This window comes from Oncorhynchus mykiss, chromosome 28, assembly GCF_057628025.1.
Source record: "Oncorhynchus mykiss isolate SJ-2025 chromosome 28, ASM5762802v1, whole genome shotgun sequence".
Classification (NCBI taxonomy): Eukaryota; Metazoa; Chordata; class Actinopteri; order Salmoniformes; family Salmonidae; genus Oncorhynchus; species Oncorhynchus mykiss.
In genome coordinates this window covers 17976090-17993724 of record NC_143049.1, presented here as the reverse complement: position 1 = coordinate 17993724, position 17635 = coordinate 17976090, and the positions used below count along the sequence as shown (strand labels likewise).

Below are 17635 nucleotides of genomic sequence, written 5' to 3'. Positions count from 1 at the left end.
GATATAAAACTGTATTTTTTTGTGAAGAATCAACAACAAGTGGGACACAATCATGAAGTGGAACTACATTTATTGGATATTTCAAACTTTTTTAACAAATCAAAAACTGAAAAATTGGGCGTGCAAAATTATTCAGCCCCTTTACTTTCAGTGCAGCAAACTCTCTCCAGAAGTTCAGTGAGGATCTCTGAATGATCCAATGTTGACCTAAATGACTAATGATGATAAATACAATCCACCTCTGTGTAATCAAGTCTCCGTATAAATGCACCTGCACTGTGATAGTCTCAGAGGTCCGTTAAAAGCGCAGAGAGCATCATGAAGAACAAGGAACACACCAGGCAGGTTCGAGATACTGTTGTGGAGAAGTTTAAAGCCGGATTTGGATACAAAAAGATTTCCCAAGCTTTAAACATCCCAAGGAGCACTGTGCAAGCGATAATATTGAAATGGAAAGAGTATCAGACCACTGCAAATCTACCAAGACCTGGCCGTCCCTCTAAACTTTCAGCTCATACAAGGAGAAGACTGATCAGAGATGCAGCCAAGAGGCCCATGATCACTCTGGATGAACTGCAGAGATCTACAGCTGAGGTGGGAGACTCTGTCCATAGGACAACAATCAGTCGTATATTGCACAAATCTGGCCTTTATGGGAGAGTGGCAAGAAGAAAGCCATTTCTTAAAGATATCCATAAAAAGTGTTGTTTAAAGTTTGCCACAAGCCACCTGGGAGACACACCAAACATGTGGAAGAAGGTGCTCTGGTCAGATGAAACCAAAATTGAACTTTTTGGCAACAATGCAAAACGTTATGTTTGGCGTAAAAGCAACACAGCTCATCACCCTGAACACACCATCCCCACTGTCAAACATGGTGGTGGCAGCATCATGGTTTGGGCCTGCTTTTCTTCAGCAGGGACAGTGAAGATGGTTAAAATTGATGGGAAGATGGATGGAGCCAAATACAGGACCATTCTGGAAGAAAACCTGATGGAGTCTGCAAAAGACCTGAGACTGGGACGGAGATTTGTCTTCCAACAAGACAATGATCCAAAACATAAAGCAAAATCTACATTGGAATGGTTCAAAAATAAACATATCCAGGTGTTAGAATGGCCAAGTCAAAGTCCAGACCTGAATCCAATCGAGAATCTGTGGAAAGAACTGAAAACTGCTGTTCACAAATGCTCTCCATCCAACCTCACTGAGCTCGAGTTGTTTTGCAAGGAGGAATGGGGAAAAAATTCAGTCTCTCGATGTGCAAAACTGATAGCGACATACCCCAAGCGACTTACAGCTGTAATCGCAGCAAAAGGTGGCGCTACAAAGTATTAACTTAAGGGGGCTGAATAATTTTGCACGCCCAATTTTTCAGTTTTTGATTTGTTAAAAAAGTTTGAAATATCCAATAAATGTCGTTCCACTTCATGATTGTGTCCCACTTGTTGTTGATTCTTCACAAAAAAAATACAGTTTTATATCTTTATGTTTGAAGCCTGAAATGTGGCAAAAGGTCGCAAAGTTCAAGGGGGCCGAATACTTTCGCAAGGCACTGTACATAACCACCCTGGTGGGGCTGAAGGCACTACCTTGTTTTTGATATGGAATGTTTTTGATTAGTGCACATACAGTACCTGCGTGTTGCTTTTCTTCTCCTCTGAGTTCTTCTTGTCAGATTTCTTGTGAGCATCAAAGGTGGCGGCGTCCACAGTGTATAAGCACTCGGTCCATTTTCCATATATGGCGCAGAGCTTCTTTTTGCTGCAAACACACAGTCAAAACGAGCGGTTCGGCTTTTCTGATTGCTAACATACAAATCATCTTGATACAGTAAAACAGTTGGTGGAAAGAAAACTAACAAACAACTACCTTTTATCCAGAATATAGCCCTCCACTTTGTGCAGCTCCTTGCCAAACATACCGCATGGTTTGAATGTCAGGCTGCATCTCTCGCCGGTCCTGTCACCGAAAGACAAGCCTTCTAGTTACATATTCTCTTTCACTATTCCCCACAGCCAGACAATGCTTTCAAACAACGCTTTCAAACAACCACCATTTTGCTGCTCAGTCTGTCGGCTTTGTAAAGGCAAGTATCTGTCCCAGTTCCGTTACATTGCTCAATCAACTGGATACAAACGTGGATCCAGACCACTGCACACACACAGACACACGTGTAGGCACACATGGCGAGGGAGTCTCCCTTACTTGTGGTTGACCACTTCCACATTGCCATACTGCTCGATCCACAGCTGGCCCACGATGATGTTGTGGACACAACAGGTGGGGTTTGTCCAGGTGTATGCTTCATTACATCTGCAGAGAAAGAGAGAGCGAACATGTCACAGCAGATAACCGATCACCAACTACGTCAACTTAGTGATGCCAACTCATACCAAACTACTTCAGAGATTCAAATGTCCTTCAAAATTCAACATGAATTAATTAGTTTCATCCAGGCTTAAGAAAAAAGCTCCCAGAATAGCTCTATTGCTAGAATATGCACTACTGTTCAAGTTTGAGGAGTGGGAGGCCTCAGACTGGCCAATATTTATTGTTCTCTTGCTCAGTTGTGCACCTGGGCCTCCCACTCCTTTTTCTTTTCTGGTTAGCCAGTTTGCTCTGTTCTGTGAAGGGAGTAGTACACAGCGTGTATTTACTGGGAGATAAAGGCCAAATCAAGGACACTCCAAGGCAAACTCTCAGGGAGGGAAAGCTATACTGAACAAAAATGTAAAAAGCAACATGCAACAATTTCACTGAGTTACAGTTCATATAAGGAAATCAGTACATTTTTAGGCCCTAATCTATGGATTTCACATGCATGGAATACAGATATGCATCTGTTGGTAACAGATACCTTTAAAAAAAGTCAAGGCGTGGATCAGAAACCCAGTCAGTATCTGGTGTGACCACCATTTGCCTCCTACAGCGTGACACAGCTCTTTCGCATAGAGTTGATCAGGCTGTTGTTTGTGGCCTGTAGAATGTTGTCCCACTCCTCTTCAATGGCTGTGTGAAGTTGCTGGATAATGACGGGAACTAGAACACGCTGTCGTACATGTTGATCCATAGCATCCCAAACATTCTAAACGGGTGACATGTCTGGTGAGTATGAAGGCCATGGAAGAACTGACATTTTCAGCTTCGAGGAATTGTGTACAGATCCTTTCGACATGGAGCTGTGCATTATCATGCTGAAACATGAGGTGATGGCAGCAGATGAATGGCACGACAATGGGCATCAGGATCTCGTCACAAAGCAATTGTGTTCGGTGTTTGTAACTTATGCCTGCCAAATTCTCAACAACGACATTGGAGGCGGCTTCTGGTAGAGAAATTAACATTAAAATGATCTGCTAACAGCTCTGGTGGACATTCCTGCAGTTATCATGCCAAATTGAACACTCGTTCAAAACCTGAGACATCTGTGGCATTGTGCTGTGTGACAAAACTGCACATTTCAGAGTGGCCTTTTATTGTCCCCATCATAAGGCGCACCAGTGTAATGATCATGCTGTTTAATCATTTTCTTGATATGCCACACCTGTCTGGTGGATGCATTATCTTGGCAAAGGAGAAATGCTCATTAAAAGGGATGTTAACAAATTTGTGCAAAACAATTTTGAGAAACAAGCTTTTTGTGTATATGGAACATTTCTGGAGTATTTTATTTCAGCTCATGAAACAGGGGACCAACACGTTACATGTTGGGTTTATATTTATGTTCAGTGTACATGTACACTGTGGAGGGAATCTCAGCTCCAGACTTACTTGGGCAGCTCCAGGGTGATGATGCCTTTAGGCTCTGCCTCCACGCTCTTTCCCCAGAACTTGAGTTTGGGGTAGATGGAGCCGTGGAACAGGAAGTCCTCCTGCAGGCCCTCGGCGTGGAAGGCGCTGACAGGGGGGTGGTGGCTCACCTGCTCAGACATCCACCTGAACCCTAGGTCCTCTCTAAGGGGACAGGAGGGAGGAAGTTAATGGTACATACTTAGCCATCACCTTCCATCTTCAGATGTCTTGAGACATCTGACTTAAGGATTCAAATGTATTTTGGTGACGTCTTGAGTCAATCTAGTACCCCTAGTAGTAACCACCATCTCACAACACATACAGAACAGTCAACCTAAACATCAACCACAGTAATATATGTCTAACCTGATTAGCTCATAGGTTTCTCCTAGAAGTGGATTGAAGGGTTTTCCAGTCCTCTCCCACTGTGATGCTACAGCAGACACAGCAAATGCTGCCACACACTGAAACCATCATAGATGAACAGAAATGTGTAACGTCAGAAGCTGTCGATGAGCACAGCCAAAAGAGTATGTACTACAACGGTGATTGTGAGTGAAAACTCATGCGCATGTCTATACGAGAGAGGATGATGAAGACGTGGGCAAAATACCTTCATCCTCTCCATGGAGTCTGCGGCAGCGTTAGCCTGGTGGATGAGATATGTGTGCTCCATGTACTCTGTCAGCCGCTGAAGAAAACTCAGGGGCTCGTTGAAGATTACTGGCATGGCTATCTTAGACAGCTCCTGGGAGAGGAGAGAAAAAGAGGAGACGAGTCATAGAGAGAGAGAGAGAGGTAAGGTAACACACAAGCAAAGAAGTTCATCCACAGCCCACACAGACATACCTGTATTATATTATACAGTAATATCAGACAATGATAGGACATTGGGAATATAGTGATTAGAGAGTGCAATAGACTGAAAGTACTTGAGACAATTACAGGACATTGGTAATAGAGTGGAAGTCCCTATAAAGCTCACATAGTTGTGTTTCAATGACAGAGGTGTGATAACATCAGCAATAAGCTCTAGTCTAGATCCCAGTCCGGAACAGTTTGACACGTCTCTGCAGTGTCAGTAAAAAGGCCCACATTTCAGTAGCAACCCTGAGTTAAAACAATGGTTTGCCATGGATCTAACTCATTTTAACCCACAGAGTACACACACATAGTTATGGTAGTTTCTCCATTGCCATTAGTGTCTGCCCTTACACCAGGGCTGTGTCCCAAATGGCACCACATTTCCTATGTAGGGCACTACTTTTTACCAGGGCCCATTAGGGCTCTGGTCAAGGGGCCCTAGTCAAAGTATTGCACTGATGTGGTTCCACCAATTCGGTGCCTTGAGAAGTGTAACTTGGTCAACAACAAAAAAACAAGCATTCTTTCATAAAGAGCACATTAAACTTCATAAAAACATGTTTCCCTTCTCATAAAAAAATGACTATAGTAAGTGCCTATTAAGTGCCAAATAAAGTAACGATTGACGATTGACGATTTAATCTTAAAAATCAGCCATAAATCCCCTTTTGAGATGGGGAATGGAAGCTTGTTGTGTGCAACAGGGACTGAATGCAAGCTTCCAAAAATATTTCAGGGTTAATGTGTTATGCTCGACCCAGTCAGTTTTCCACCACAAAATGGCCAAAAAGAGAAGAACCAGTTCATTCGCCTGCTTTTACACTATGATTTATTTGACTATTAGATGTTCAATGTTTCATTCGAAAAAAATATTTAAAAGAAAAAAATGTAACACGGTTGACCTTAAAATGAGGGACAGACGTAAATGATTCACTAATCACATGAAATAAATAATCATCTTCAGAAATGACTGACAAAGCAACAAAATAACTAGGGCTTTACAATGATGGTGAAAATGGGATTTTGGCACTTTAGCATGTCTTTATTCATATTTTAAAATCAGATGGATTTAATTCTCCATAACCGGCTTTTAAAATGCAATATTGGTGCACAATTTATTTTCAAAATATCAAAAGGGATGCAAAAGGCACTCTTTTCGTGGAACAACCACCCTACATAGAGAACAGGTTGCCATTTGAGCCACAGATGGGAATCATTACACCGCTTTAATTAGAAGAAGTACAGGAAGTGTAGAGCTTATATCATCCAATTAAAAATCATCCAGGAAGTGGAAAAGTGGGATTAGGATCCCTACAGACCACTACTGATGACAGGGTCTTTCACATCATAGACCTGTGCTTAGATGGTCACAAATATATACAAGCTATAACAAGGCAAGTAAATCTCTCCATAGCTACAGTAACTACAGTAACTCATTAGCCGGTATGTCGGCCCAAGGACACATTCTCAGGTCAGCAGTATTTCCCACTAACACAGCACAAATCCACATTAAAGAAGCGTCAGATTGAACAAAGTATAAAGAGAAAATACAGAGGGGGAAAAAACAGCAGAAAATACATCTATCCCGTGTGGTTTAGTTGGTAGAGCCATGGTTCTTGCAACGCCAGGGTTGTGGGTTTGATTCCCATGGGGGACCAGCACGCATCAGCTAAATGACAAATGTAAATGTAATGTTTGTGGCTGAATTCTTGGCAGACAGAGAGAAAGGCATGTTTGCTCACTGTTTGCTTTCAACGTTTTGGGGGGGGTGGGGTGCAGGAAACAGTGAACTAACATCCCTGTCTTTCTTTGCCCAGCCAGATTCATTTTCATCCAGCTCCTGTGCCTTTGGGTTGTGCCAATGCAGTACCCTTCTTTAAATGAATACTGAGTGTGAGTGTGAATTCTCACCATGCCAATGCATTTCTTCAGGATGCTCCAGACGCTGACATCATTCCTGGAGAACATGGGCGCCGGCAAAGACGTTCTGTCGAATAGAAACAGACAAACAATTAGGTCAGATCTAAATGGGGTGATCCCACTGAATATATATGGATGCAGACATGGTCCCAGAGAATTGAACCAGATTAAAAAAAGGGACTTTGGTGACAGGGTAATTAATGAGGGGTTTAAGCCAGATTCTCTTACAGTAATATATATATATAGCTACTTTATAGATAAGGCACAGCTCTCTTCCTCCTACGTCTCAACAATGCTCTAAGGCGAGGCTATCATTCAATCAGATAGTAGGTATCATGTTGTTGGTGAGGCGTGTTTACTTTCTAAGTATTTGCAATTAAGCAAGTACCCTTGGTTTTGTGTGATGCTCTTGGCCATCTTTGTTCATGGAGAGGAACTATCTTTGGAATACACAAAAGTAAGCCATTGTTTAGTTATGCAGAGAGTACAGCCATACATGAACCTTATCTGGAACATCAGTGATGGCTTGACCTACTATTTCGAAACAGAGTAACCTGACAGCTAATTAGCCAACTGTAGCTGCTGCGGTCAAGCCTCAGGCAACGCCCATGAATGATTGGGAGAGTGTTTGCATGTTCCCGTCGGTGTTTGTGTGTGCATTGCGACCCGCCCGTGGACCAGGTGTGTATGCCTCAGGGAGGCGGCGTGTTTACTTAGCGATAAGCAGTGAAGCAGCTACACACAGCGAACGCAGCAGGAGATGAAGGGAGAGGAAAGAGGAGGCCTGTGGGGCTAAATCCTAACCCTTCTCTCTTAACAGTGGAATGAGCAGGCCAATGGAGCATGGTGGAGCAGTACTTCTGCCGGCTCCACAACACGCCATAACCTGTTACGCTAAAGAAACTGATTCGTACTTTAACTCGCTATGCTTACTCACTCTACAGCTTCATTCAGTTCCCATAGACATATACATTTTCGCTTGACTCAAATCAAGCCTTTACAACACATAATCAAGGATTTATCGTACGCTTCTGGGATTACAAATTGAGGTATCAATTAAAAAATGAGTTATCTTTAACATACTGAGGTAGACAATGACTGAATCCCATCTCCTTTATGAGAGCATGTCTGACTGCACCATGATTAATAGTGGGCCCACGAGTGTGAAGCACTGTTGATATCAATTAGCTTATTTGGTTGGAGTGAGTCCAGAATCCTGGAAGGAGAATGTGAGCATTCCAAATGGCACCCTATCCTCAATTTAGTGCACTAGGTGAAGAGTGGTGAAGTTGAACCATTTTGTACATTCAGCATCACTCCGTCAAGGGAAATATAGTATAGTTTCAGGTTTCATTAATCGTATGTACTTGATGCACATGGTATACACCAGCCAACGAAATGCTTACTTGCAGGTTCCTTCTCGACAATGCAATATTAAGAAATAATAAAAGTTAAGAAAACGAACAAAGTAAATGGCTCAGTAGAATAGATTTTTGGGTTTTTTGCATAAGTATAATACAGGAATGTACAATTTAAAGTCCAATTTTGACATGAGTTTTGGGGAAGGGGGATTAGGGGGGGAAGTGTTTAAATTGTTCAGTATTTAGCTAAGAAGAATAAGTCTGAATAAGTCTGGTAGTAGCAGTTGTGATGTGTGTGTAGCATGATGTGTGTGTGTGTAAGGTGCAGAGAATGTAGTATTCTTTCTAACAATGATATATACATATATTTCAGGATGTTGTGTATCCCTGGAAATAATCAGAATTCATGTAAAACATTACAGTTTTGAAAACATAGCTTGTCCCAAAACAGTGGTCTCTAGGCATAACTTACACCGGTTATGGGGTAAGTTGAGCCACAGGATAGGGTCAATTAAGCAGCCTTCAAATGTCTGTACTGATTGAAATATTACTACTTTCTTTTTAAAACCATGTCAATCTTAATTTCCCAAACACAAATGCTTTTTGGTCTTTTAATAACTTTAAGCATATTTTATCAGAGGCTTATTAACAAACAAACACTTTATACTTTTAAAACACTTTTAACATAGGCCAGGCCGTGTTGATACCTCATATCTCAGCGATAATGCCTTGCATTACACCTGGGAAGAAAACACTTTAATTTGCTCAACTTACCCCAAGGCCAACATTTTGACTATATTAGCCCACACAGCTACAAGGTTGCACTTTCATGCTGAGTTAAGGGCCTCTTTGAAGCTTATAGAGACCCCAAACTGATGTATAGAACCATCTTAAAATTGGTGAAAAACTGTTTCTTGCTTACCAGTTTTTCCATTTGGTTTCTTTCTTCAGACTCCATGAAATGACGACCTCTTCCTAAATATTTGGTCAGATGATTCGTTGTGTGTGTGGTTTACTAGAATCAAGGGTGGCTCAACTCACTCCTTCGGTTCAACTTACCCCAATCTCCCCTACTTTTGACCAGGGCCCATAGGGCTCCTTCATTCCATCACACAACAGAGATGTATCTACACATACATAGCCAGAGAAGCTATAACTCTGAATGACAGCTATAGCGTATAAACAAGCTCCTCATCAATCTTTTACAACACACACACAGGCGCACGCACGCACACACACACACCCCTTTCCTCTCACTCAGTATTCCGTGCTCTAAACTGGCAAGCACTAAATTATTCACGGGTCAATTGTTTGGATTAAGAAAGAGAGGGCATGCAACCATCTTTCGTCCACAGAAATAAAGTAGACTGACCAATCTTCAAAAAGCCTTCTGCTCTGACCCAGTGTACCAAGCACCAAGAAGCCACTAGCCTGCTGAATCTGAATGACATAACTGTGGATGGAAAAACAAGAGAGACCCGTCTATGGGGCTAGGGTGCCCAAACAAACACAGGAATAAAAACCTAGACGTACTGGGGTATATCACATTATATGCCGTTGGCTCTATTGCATACAAAGTAATTTCCTACAAAATGTCACGTGATAAAAACACATTTCGAAACAATAAAACAATATAAATAATGATAGAATATACTAGAATAAATTAACCGCACAGTTAAAAGCCTTGCTTTAATAGGAGCTGGAGAAGGGGACAAGAAAAACAAGCAGGAAACCAAGTTGAAAACAAGCCGTTTACATCACATATTAACTGCACCCTGACCCCACCTGTGCTTCTTCACTCCGTTGCATTGGGCCTTCTTGTCGCCATGGTTAACCTCCCCAGACATGTCGCAGGCGGCAGCGGGTCCCCTGAGGGTGCTGCTGCTGAACAGAGAGGGCTCCCTCTCCTCTTCCTTCACCTCCCCTTCTTCCTCCTCTTCACACGAGTGTCCGGCCACAGACAGGAAGCCGCTCAGAGAGAGAGAATGCTCGTCGTCGGACTCTGCAGGGGGAGGGGGGTGCCAGGGGCCAGAGACAGAGAGGGAGTCATGTCACCTTTGAGCCTAGCAAAGCAAACAAAAACAAAAAAACTTTATTTCTGCAGCCTGCCTTCACACACCTCCACCCGGTAGTGACTGACAGAACTCCCTCCCTCCCTGCAGCCAGCGAAACCACACCTGGGAGATAGGGTTCCTATGAGAGGCCACAAAGACGTTCCCCTTCCTCTGGGTGCTGTGTCTGCTGTGGTTAGTACAGTACTCTGGCTCCGTCTCTAACTTAGACTGCATGTAACCGCTACTAGGGACAACACAGGTAGTAACACCCAGGAAAAAGGGGAGGGGAAACAGAACAAAGAGGAGGAGCTGAGAGACTGAATCATAGAATATTGTATAATAGTTTTGTAGTTCTTTGTGTGAGGCAGGGTCACAGAGCTGATATTACCAATAAGTTTTTTTCGGGCATGCCAATAATGCGGTTATGGGAACAAGCTTCAAAATCTCTCGTAAGTAGAGCAATGGTATTGATAGATGTAGGTCATGTGGCTTCATCCAATAATAACAAATGGACATGATGCATCTTTATTATGTAAACAAGGAAGAGTGAAGATGTCTAACGTGCTGATCGATTTTCTCTCTCTTACATTGAACGTAAACATTGTATTATAGATTGCTGTAAGCAGGGTATATTTATAAGAGTAGGGAGAGAGAAAGCACTGACCAGTGGATGGATGAATGATGCAACAACAAATCCCAGAGAACCAGGGATCACTCTAAAAATGCACAAGCATACTGTATAGCAAAGCAGCACGCTCCTATTTTAGCCAGCATACAGTATCAATCACTACTCTACTGCAAGGCTCTAAGGTATAGGCTACACTGTGCTGGAGAAGCCCACTACAGAGTTCGACATCTATTTCAGTACTAAAGCATTGTTAGCCAAGCATAGAGTAATTACTGGAGCTAACAATTCCATTTAATCTGGTCATATCATATTCTTAAAAAGGTTTCACTTAACCAGCTCCTTTTGAATTGAGTTGGAATTTTAGAGCCTAGCTACAGCGAGAGATATTTCCACCTGAAATGAGAGAATATTTCAGCCTTAGAAGAAGCGCTTGCTAGCTGTCTCATTAGCCTTGGGATTCATCAGCAGTGGCCATTTTGAGATTGTTACTTCTCTGCAACACTAGTTGTAAGGGCCATTATCCCAACATGGAGACAATTAGCCAGTGTAGCTGATCGTTGGGTAACCAGCCGTGTAACACAGCGCTGGGATTGGTCATTAGACAGGAAGACATGGAGGGAGGCTGGGGTGCCCTGGAGACCTTCTGGGCACCTCAGCCACCCCGTTAGCATGTGTAGTGAATCATGTTCCGTGCACACAGACAGAGACACATGCTGAAATTGATTACTGCGTTGTTGGGAAAGATCAAGAATGAAAGGCAATTTCACTGTACTTGTGCAAGTGACAATAACAACGTGAAAACTAAAAGGAGATGTTTTCGTAAATCTGTTACCAAAAGTTTTTTTGCCAGTAAATTTTTCCAATATTTTTTTATATTTTGCATATACTCTGTAAATTGTTTGAAGCAGTCATTGTGCATAGAGTTGCATGGTTTGTTAAACTTTGAAATCAACGGTTTTTGTTTGGCATACCTTTTAAACTGACAAATCGTAGAGCACGTAATTCCATTACCGTGGAATTTCCCTAGGTCATACATCATTCAGCACACTGCACAATTATCAAGTCAGTCTCTGCAAACTGTATGAAGAAAGAACCATTACCGTGGAATTTCCCTAGGTCATACATCATTCATCACACTGCACAATTATCAAGTCAGTCTCTGCAAACTGTATAAAGAAAGAACCAAATAAAGAGTGAAATCTTCCTCAGCCTCAGAGGCTACCGTCTGCTGGAGAGAGATGTGTTGCTGGATCCTAGAGGTGTCTATGCTGCTGATAAAAATAAACAAGGTGTCTGTAAACCACAGCCTATTCTTCAACACAGAAACAACTCCACAGGGGAAGTGGTTTTCATTACTGACAACAGTGTGGAGGAGCTTTAAGGTTAGGGAGCCAGGTAGGGTCAATGAACAATTTAGACTGAAGGAATCAACTCAGCTTTATCGTTCAGAGCTGCAGAACCACGATAGTCAGCCGGCTCATTTTTTATTACAGATTTACAAGGCTCATTTAATTGGTTCTTATCTAGGTGTAGCTTGTTGCTGTGTACTCTGGAAGTGTTAATACATCACTTTGTATAGAGGTGCTTATAGAGGTCTTTCAAACATGTTCTGAGGTACAGGTCAATGAAAAACAGAATAGCCTGAAACAAAAATATGTTAATGGTATAATTAATGTCAATTTTTGCGATCTTAAACCGCACCCTATTCTCTATATACCTACACACACACACACACCACGGTCCAGATTCAGACCCAGAATGGGATGAGTACGTACCACAGTCCAGATTCAGACCCAGAAAGGGGTGAATACAGACCACGGACCAGATTTTAGGAACTCAGCCGGGCTTTCAATTGAATGCTGTTGAGAATTGTAATAGTAGAATGCACAAGGTGCAATTCAGACATTTGGTAGTGCATGGGCAGTTTCCCTAGTTATGCAATTTAGACATTTGGTAGTGCATGGGCAGTTTCCCTAGTTATGCAATTTAGACATTTGGTAGTGCATGGGCAGTTTCCCTAGTTATGCAATTTAGACATTTGGTAGTGCATGGGCAGTTTCCCTAGTTATGCAATTCAGACATTTGGTAGTGCATGGGCAGTTTCCCTAGTTATGCAATTCAGACATTTGGTAGTGCATGGGCAGTTTCCCTAGTTATGCAATTCAGACATTTGGTAGTGCATGGGCAGTTTCCCTAGTTATGCAATTTAGACATTTGGTAGTGCATGGGCAGTTTCCCTAGTTATGTAATTCAGACATTTGGTAGTGCATGGGCAGTTTCCCTAGTTATGTAATTCAGACATTTGGTAGTGCATGGGCAGTTTCCCTAGTTATGTGATTCACTGACAGATCTTAGAGAGCTATTTATAACCAGAAATGTCCAGTTGACCAAGTAGCCCATGTTAGCTAGGTAAGTCAGTTAGCCAATCTAAAACCTGTAGTTATCATGGCCAGATTGTGCGCACATGGGTGCCTTGAAGTCACTCAGGTATCACATAAACTCACATAAATACACATACAGTACGATATGGCAAAATGTGTAGAATGGCAGGAAATGAGCTTTAAAACGGCTAAATGTTCTCACCACCCCATGGCTCAATGTGTAGAATCGCTGAAAAATTATCTTAACTACTATCTGTTCTTTCTGCCAAAAAGAGGAATGTGAACAGTTTGGGGTCGCAAGGTGGGGGTTTGTTACTACCGATAAATGAATATATTCATCCGGACATTTGCCACCTAGGAAACTTGTGTAACCGGAACTTTTCAAATACTAGTTGAGTATCCCCGCCCTATATAGAATACTTCTAGAGCTCTGGTCAGTATGGCGCACTATGTAGGGAATAGGGTGCCATTTACGATGCACTCCAAGGGTTTAATGAAGACAGTTGGGGTTGACTGACCGGACAGGGCATCATAGAAGTCATCCTCTGTGAGTGTGCTTAGCGTGGAGGACCTCCTCCCTTTACAGAGGGACTGCTGGTCTAGATCCTGGTGCTCTGTAGCTAAGGTCTGGAGAGCCTCTGTTAGCAGCTTGTTCTTCTCTACTTCCTGCTCCAACTTCAGGCTCCACACCTGGGACACACACACACACGGTATATTAGACATGCCACAGTGTGCGGAACATATGCACAACACACTTGTTGGCACATTAGACAAGACATGGCACAACATGCCATTACAAACACTCACACGGATAAACATTTGACATTTGTTTTAATGCATTTCTAACAGATGATGTGAAAAGCAGACTATGATAGGTGTGTTTGTGGTATTGATCTCTTCCTCTGTAGAGTTCTGTGGTTGATAATGCTCCTGACGGGACGGCAGGTCATTGTTCTAACCCACGGCCCTTCAGATCCAGTTTCCTCCACTCTAAACCAAACACCCCAGTCTCAGACAGCACCGTGGCCCAGGATTGAGTGTCTCTCCTGGGCAACCTGAGCTCGGCTGGACTGGGGTGTTTGACTGGATAGCCATTCCCCCCTCTCTGATGCTGGTGCTGTGGATCCTCCACTAACCCCAGGAGGAAGAGACTAATAAACAGCAATCTGACAAAACAACACTCTTACCAAGCAACAGCCTACAGTATGTCATAACCTGGGGCTTTGATCACTCAAGAGACAGCTGGAAAGAAAGTCAACCTACTTCAAGTTATATTAATACAGTTTATTTTTATGTGTTTCCAGAGAAAATAAGTACTGTGGTAAATACAGTAAATAAATGTGTAAAAACTAAGTGTCGATTTACCCTACTGAGAGGAGAAGTCAATTGAATTCTGTGAGAAAAGAAAGCTCAGTGACTGACGACAAAAACAGAGTGAGCCAAGACTCCACAGAGTGAGAAGATGCCAAAGTCACCTTGGGGAAGGAAGGAAGGCGGCCTGAGCCGATAGTCTCCGTCAGAAACTGGAGCCTGTGAATCAACTGTAAATCTGAGATAGCGAAGAGAAACCACCGTCCCTATAGTAGTACTGTGCATACATTGTCGAGCCTGTACTGAGAGTCAAAAGCAATCAATAACACAACCTCAACAAAACACCTCTAATGTAAAAATCATACTGTAGTCAGTGAGAGGGGTAGGGGACGGACTGGGAGAGCGTACTTGCTATCTATTCTATATGATTATTTAAAGACAGAAATACCTAGGAATGAATTGGTGAATAAAATGACTCGTTTACATAACTATATAAAAACAAGGATGAAAGGGCCTCCCGAGTGGCACATCGGTCTAAGGAACTGGGGAGAAAAAAAAGAGGTAAAATACAAAAAACAACAACAAAAAGGACAAAAACAACAACTTCAAAATCAGATGATTTTGATTTGATAAAAACTACAAAAAGAGAACACTTCAACAGCAGAAGAACATCTGGAGAGTGCAGTCACTATGATATGGTGAACTATGCTCTTTCTTTGAAGTCAGAAAACTTACAGATAGAGATAGTAAACAAAACTCAAAGTAATTGCCTTGTAAGTTTACAGTGTCAGCCATAGCAGGTGCTGAGCTTTGGTGGGCTAAAACCTTCATACAAAATACTCTTCATCCCCTCAAACCCAGACGATGGAGGAGAAACTACTGCAACATTATAATAATATACACTCAATCTTTCCTCTCTGGCTTCTAGCCCAACGCTAATTACCCAAGCCTGCTCCAGTGCTGCGTCTGAGGTCAGAGAGGTGAGGATGACTCCTGTGAATCAATATACTGATGCAGGTTGTGCCGAGCTTCTTTAAAAACAGCTCTTCTCTCTGCTCAATCAGGTTGGCAGGATCATTACTTTACCTTGGCTTTGATTGAACAACAACACATCAAACAGGAAGCAAGGCAAGGCAAACACGCTGCTGTATGTGCCTGAAACAACATCAAAAGGGAATCCTGAACCCAATAAAACAGGATGTATTTTGTCAAACCCTAACCTACATTAGGCCCCTATAAAATCTGTAATGGTTTTGCCTGACCCCCATTTCGTTTTTTCCCAAATTCCGTTTTCTTCATTTTGTTTTTCCAGGTTTCTGTTTTCCCGTTTCTTCTAGTTTTCGCTCTCAAAATCACACCTTTCTAAATTTTAACATGTAAAGTGTTGGTCCCATGTTATGAGCTGAAATAAAATATCCCAGAAATGTTCCATATGCATGAAAAGCTTATTTCTCTCAAATTTTGTTTACATCCCTGTTAGTGAGCATTTCTTATTTGCCAAGATAATCCATCCACCTGGCAGGTGTGCCATATCAAGAATCTGATTAAACAGCACGATCATTACACTTGTGCTGGGGACAATAAAAGGCCACTCTAAAATGTGCAGTTTTGTCACACAACACAATGCCACAGATGTCTCAAGTTGAGGGAGCTTGTAATTGCCATGCTGACTGCAGGAATGTCCAACAGAGCTGTTGCCAGAGAATTACACAGACGGGGAATTCTCCTTGCCTCTTCAGAAATATGCATTCTGTTCATGTCTTAAAATAAACCTGGGAAAATTAATAAACATTCAATACATTTAGTTGATTCCCTATTAAGTTAAATACATTTTTGTATACTGTTGAATTCCGTTATGTCTGGATTGCGTCCGCGTTCTCCATATCGCTCCACTAACCTACTAACAAAAAGACTAGTATAAACGTACTGTATATATATATGTACTGCATCTTCTTCACTTTCTGAAGGGCGGCAACATCAATTTCCTTTGTGAAATGCTGGTGATTTATTGCCATACTCTAAATTCCTTGGCATTTGCTTCAGCTGTCTGGCACCTAGCGTCAGAAACAGTCTATCTAGCCTTCCTTCTTTTCCCTAATACAGTTACAGTACAGTAGGCCTGTCAACATTTGACATTTTAGTCATTTAGCAGACACTCTTATCAAGAGCAAGCAGAGTTAAGTGCCTTGCTCAATGGCAAAATCGACAGATGTTTTACCTAGTTGACTCTGGGATTTGTACCAGCGAGCTTTCAGTTACTGGTACAATGCTCTTAACTGCTAGGCATATGAACACCAGCTAAGAAGACATCCTCTAGAGATCTCAATGGAGGTTATGTACTGGTTATGTCTTAATGGAGAGTTGGTATTGTAGCGAGAGGGAGAACATAAGATACGCTCTGGTCATAGGTCAGGCACAGTCTGTATGCTCTGGAGGGGGATTTCTTTAGATATATACTGAACGCAACATGTAAAGTGTTGGTCCCATTACACATGTGCACCTTGTGCTGGAGACAATAAAAGGCAACTCTAAAATGTGCTGTTTTGTCACACAATACAATTCCACGCGCAATTGGAATGGACTGCAGGAATGTCCACCAGATCTTTCGCCAGAGAATTGAATGTTAATTTCTCTTCCATAAGCCGCCTCCAACGTTGTTTTAGAGAATTTTTAATAAAGCCCTTGTGTAGGGAAAAACTCCCCATGGCTATGCCCCTGCCCAGTCGTGAAATCTATAGATTAGGGTCTAATGAATTCATTTCAATTGACGGATTTCCTTAAATAAAACTAACTCAGTTAAATCTGTGAAATTGTTGCATGTTGCGTTTATATTTTTGTTCAGTATAATATCATAAATAAATGAATAGATCAGATATAATAGACATTCAAATGTAGAAACCAACCTACACTACTGTTCAAGAGTTTGGGGTCACTTAGAAATGTCCTTGTTTTTGAAAGAAAAGCATATTTTTGTCCATTAAAATATCCTAGCCTTAATTTCTCAGAACAAGAATAGACTGACGGGTTTCAGAAGAAAGTTCTTTGTTTCTAGACATTTTGAGCCTGTAATCGAACCCACAAATGCTGATGCTCAAGATACTCAACTAGTCTAAAGGACAGTTTTATTGCTTCTTTAAATCAGCATAGTTTTCAGCTCTGCAAACATAATTGCAAAAGGGTTTTCTAATGATCCATGAGCTAATCCAAGTTGATCATTTTAAAAAGGCTAACACTACGTGCCATTGGAAAACAGGAGTGATGGTTGCTGATAATGGTCCTCTGTACGCTTATGTATATATTCCATAACAAAATCAGCCGTTT

At 41.9% G+C, this 17635-nt stretch overlaps 1 protein-coding gene across 6 annotated transcripts in view; it reads right to left on the bottom strand.

The window, feature by feature from the left end:
• The window catches only part of LOC110508175 (oxysterol-binding protein-related protein 1), a 39019-nt gene that overhangs the window by 5352 nt on the left and 16032 nt on the right, over positions 1–17635 (bottom strand). For 3 of the 6 annotated variants that reach the window (XM_036966630.2, XM_090225540.1, XM_090225541.1), the window contains 9 exons: positions 13522–13693; positions 9726–9942; positions 6571–6646; positions 4409–4543; positions 4162–4259; positions 3775–3957; positions 2209–2316; positions 1873–1962; positions 1638–1764 (listed from right to left, as the gene is read on the bottom strand). In XM_036966630.2, the coding sequence (XP_036822525.2) occupies positions 1638–1764; positions 1873–1962; positions 2209–2316; positions 3775–3957; positions 4162–4259; positions 4409–4543; positions 6571–6646; positions 9726–9942; positions 13522–13693 (1206 nt within the window). Of the gene's footprint in view, positions 1–1637; positions 1765–1872; positions 1963–2208; positions 2317–3774; positions 3958–4161; positions 4260–4408; positions 4544–6570; positions 6647–9725; positions 10004–10059; positions 12630–13521; positions 13694–17635 lie in introns of those variants that run through there. The other 3 variants (XM_036966633.2, XM_036966634.2, XM_036966635.2) reach the window with 3 other exon arrangements.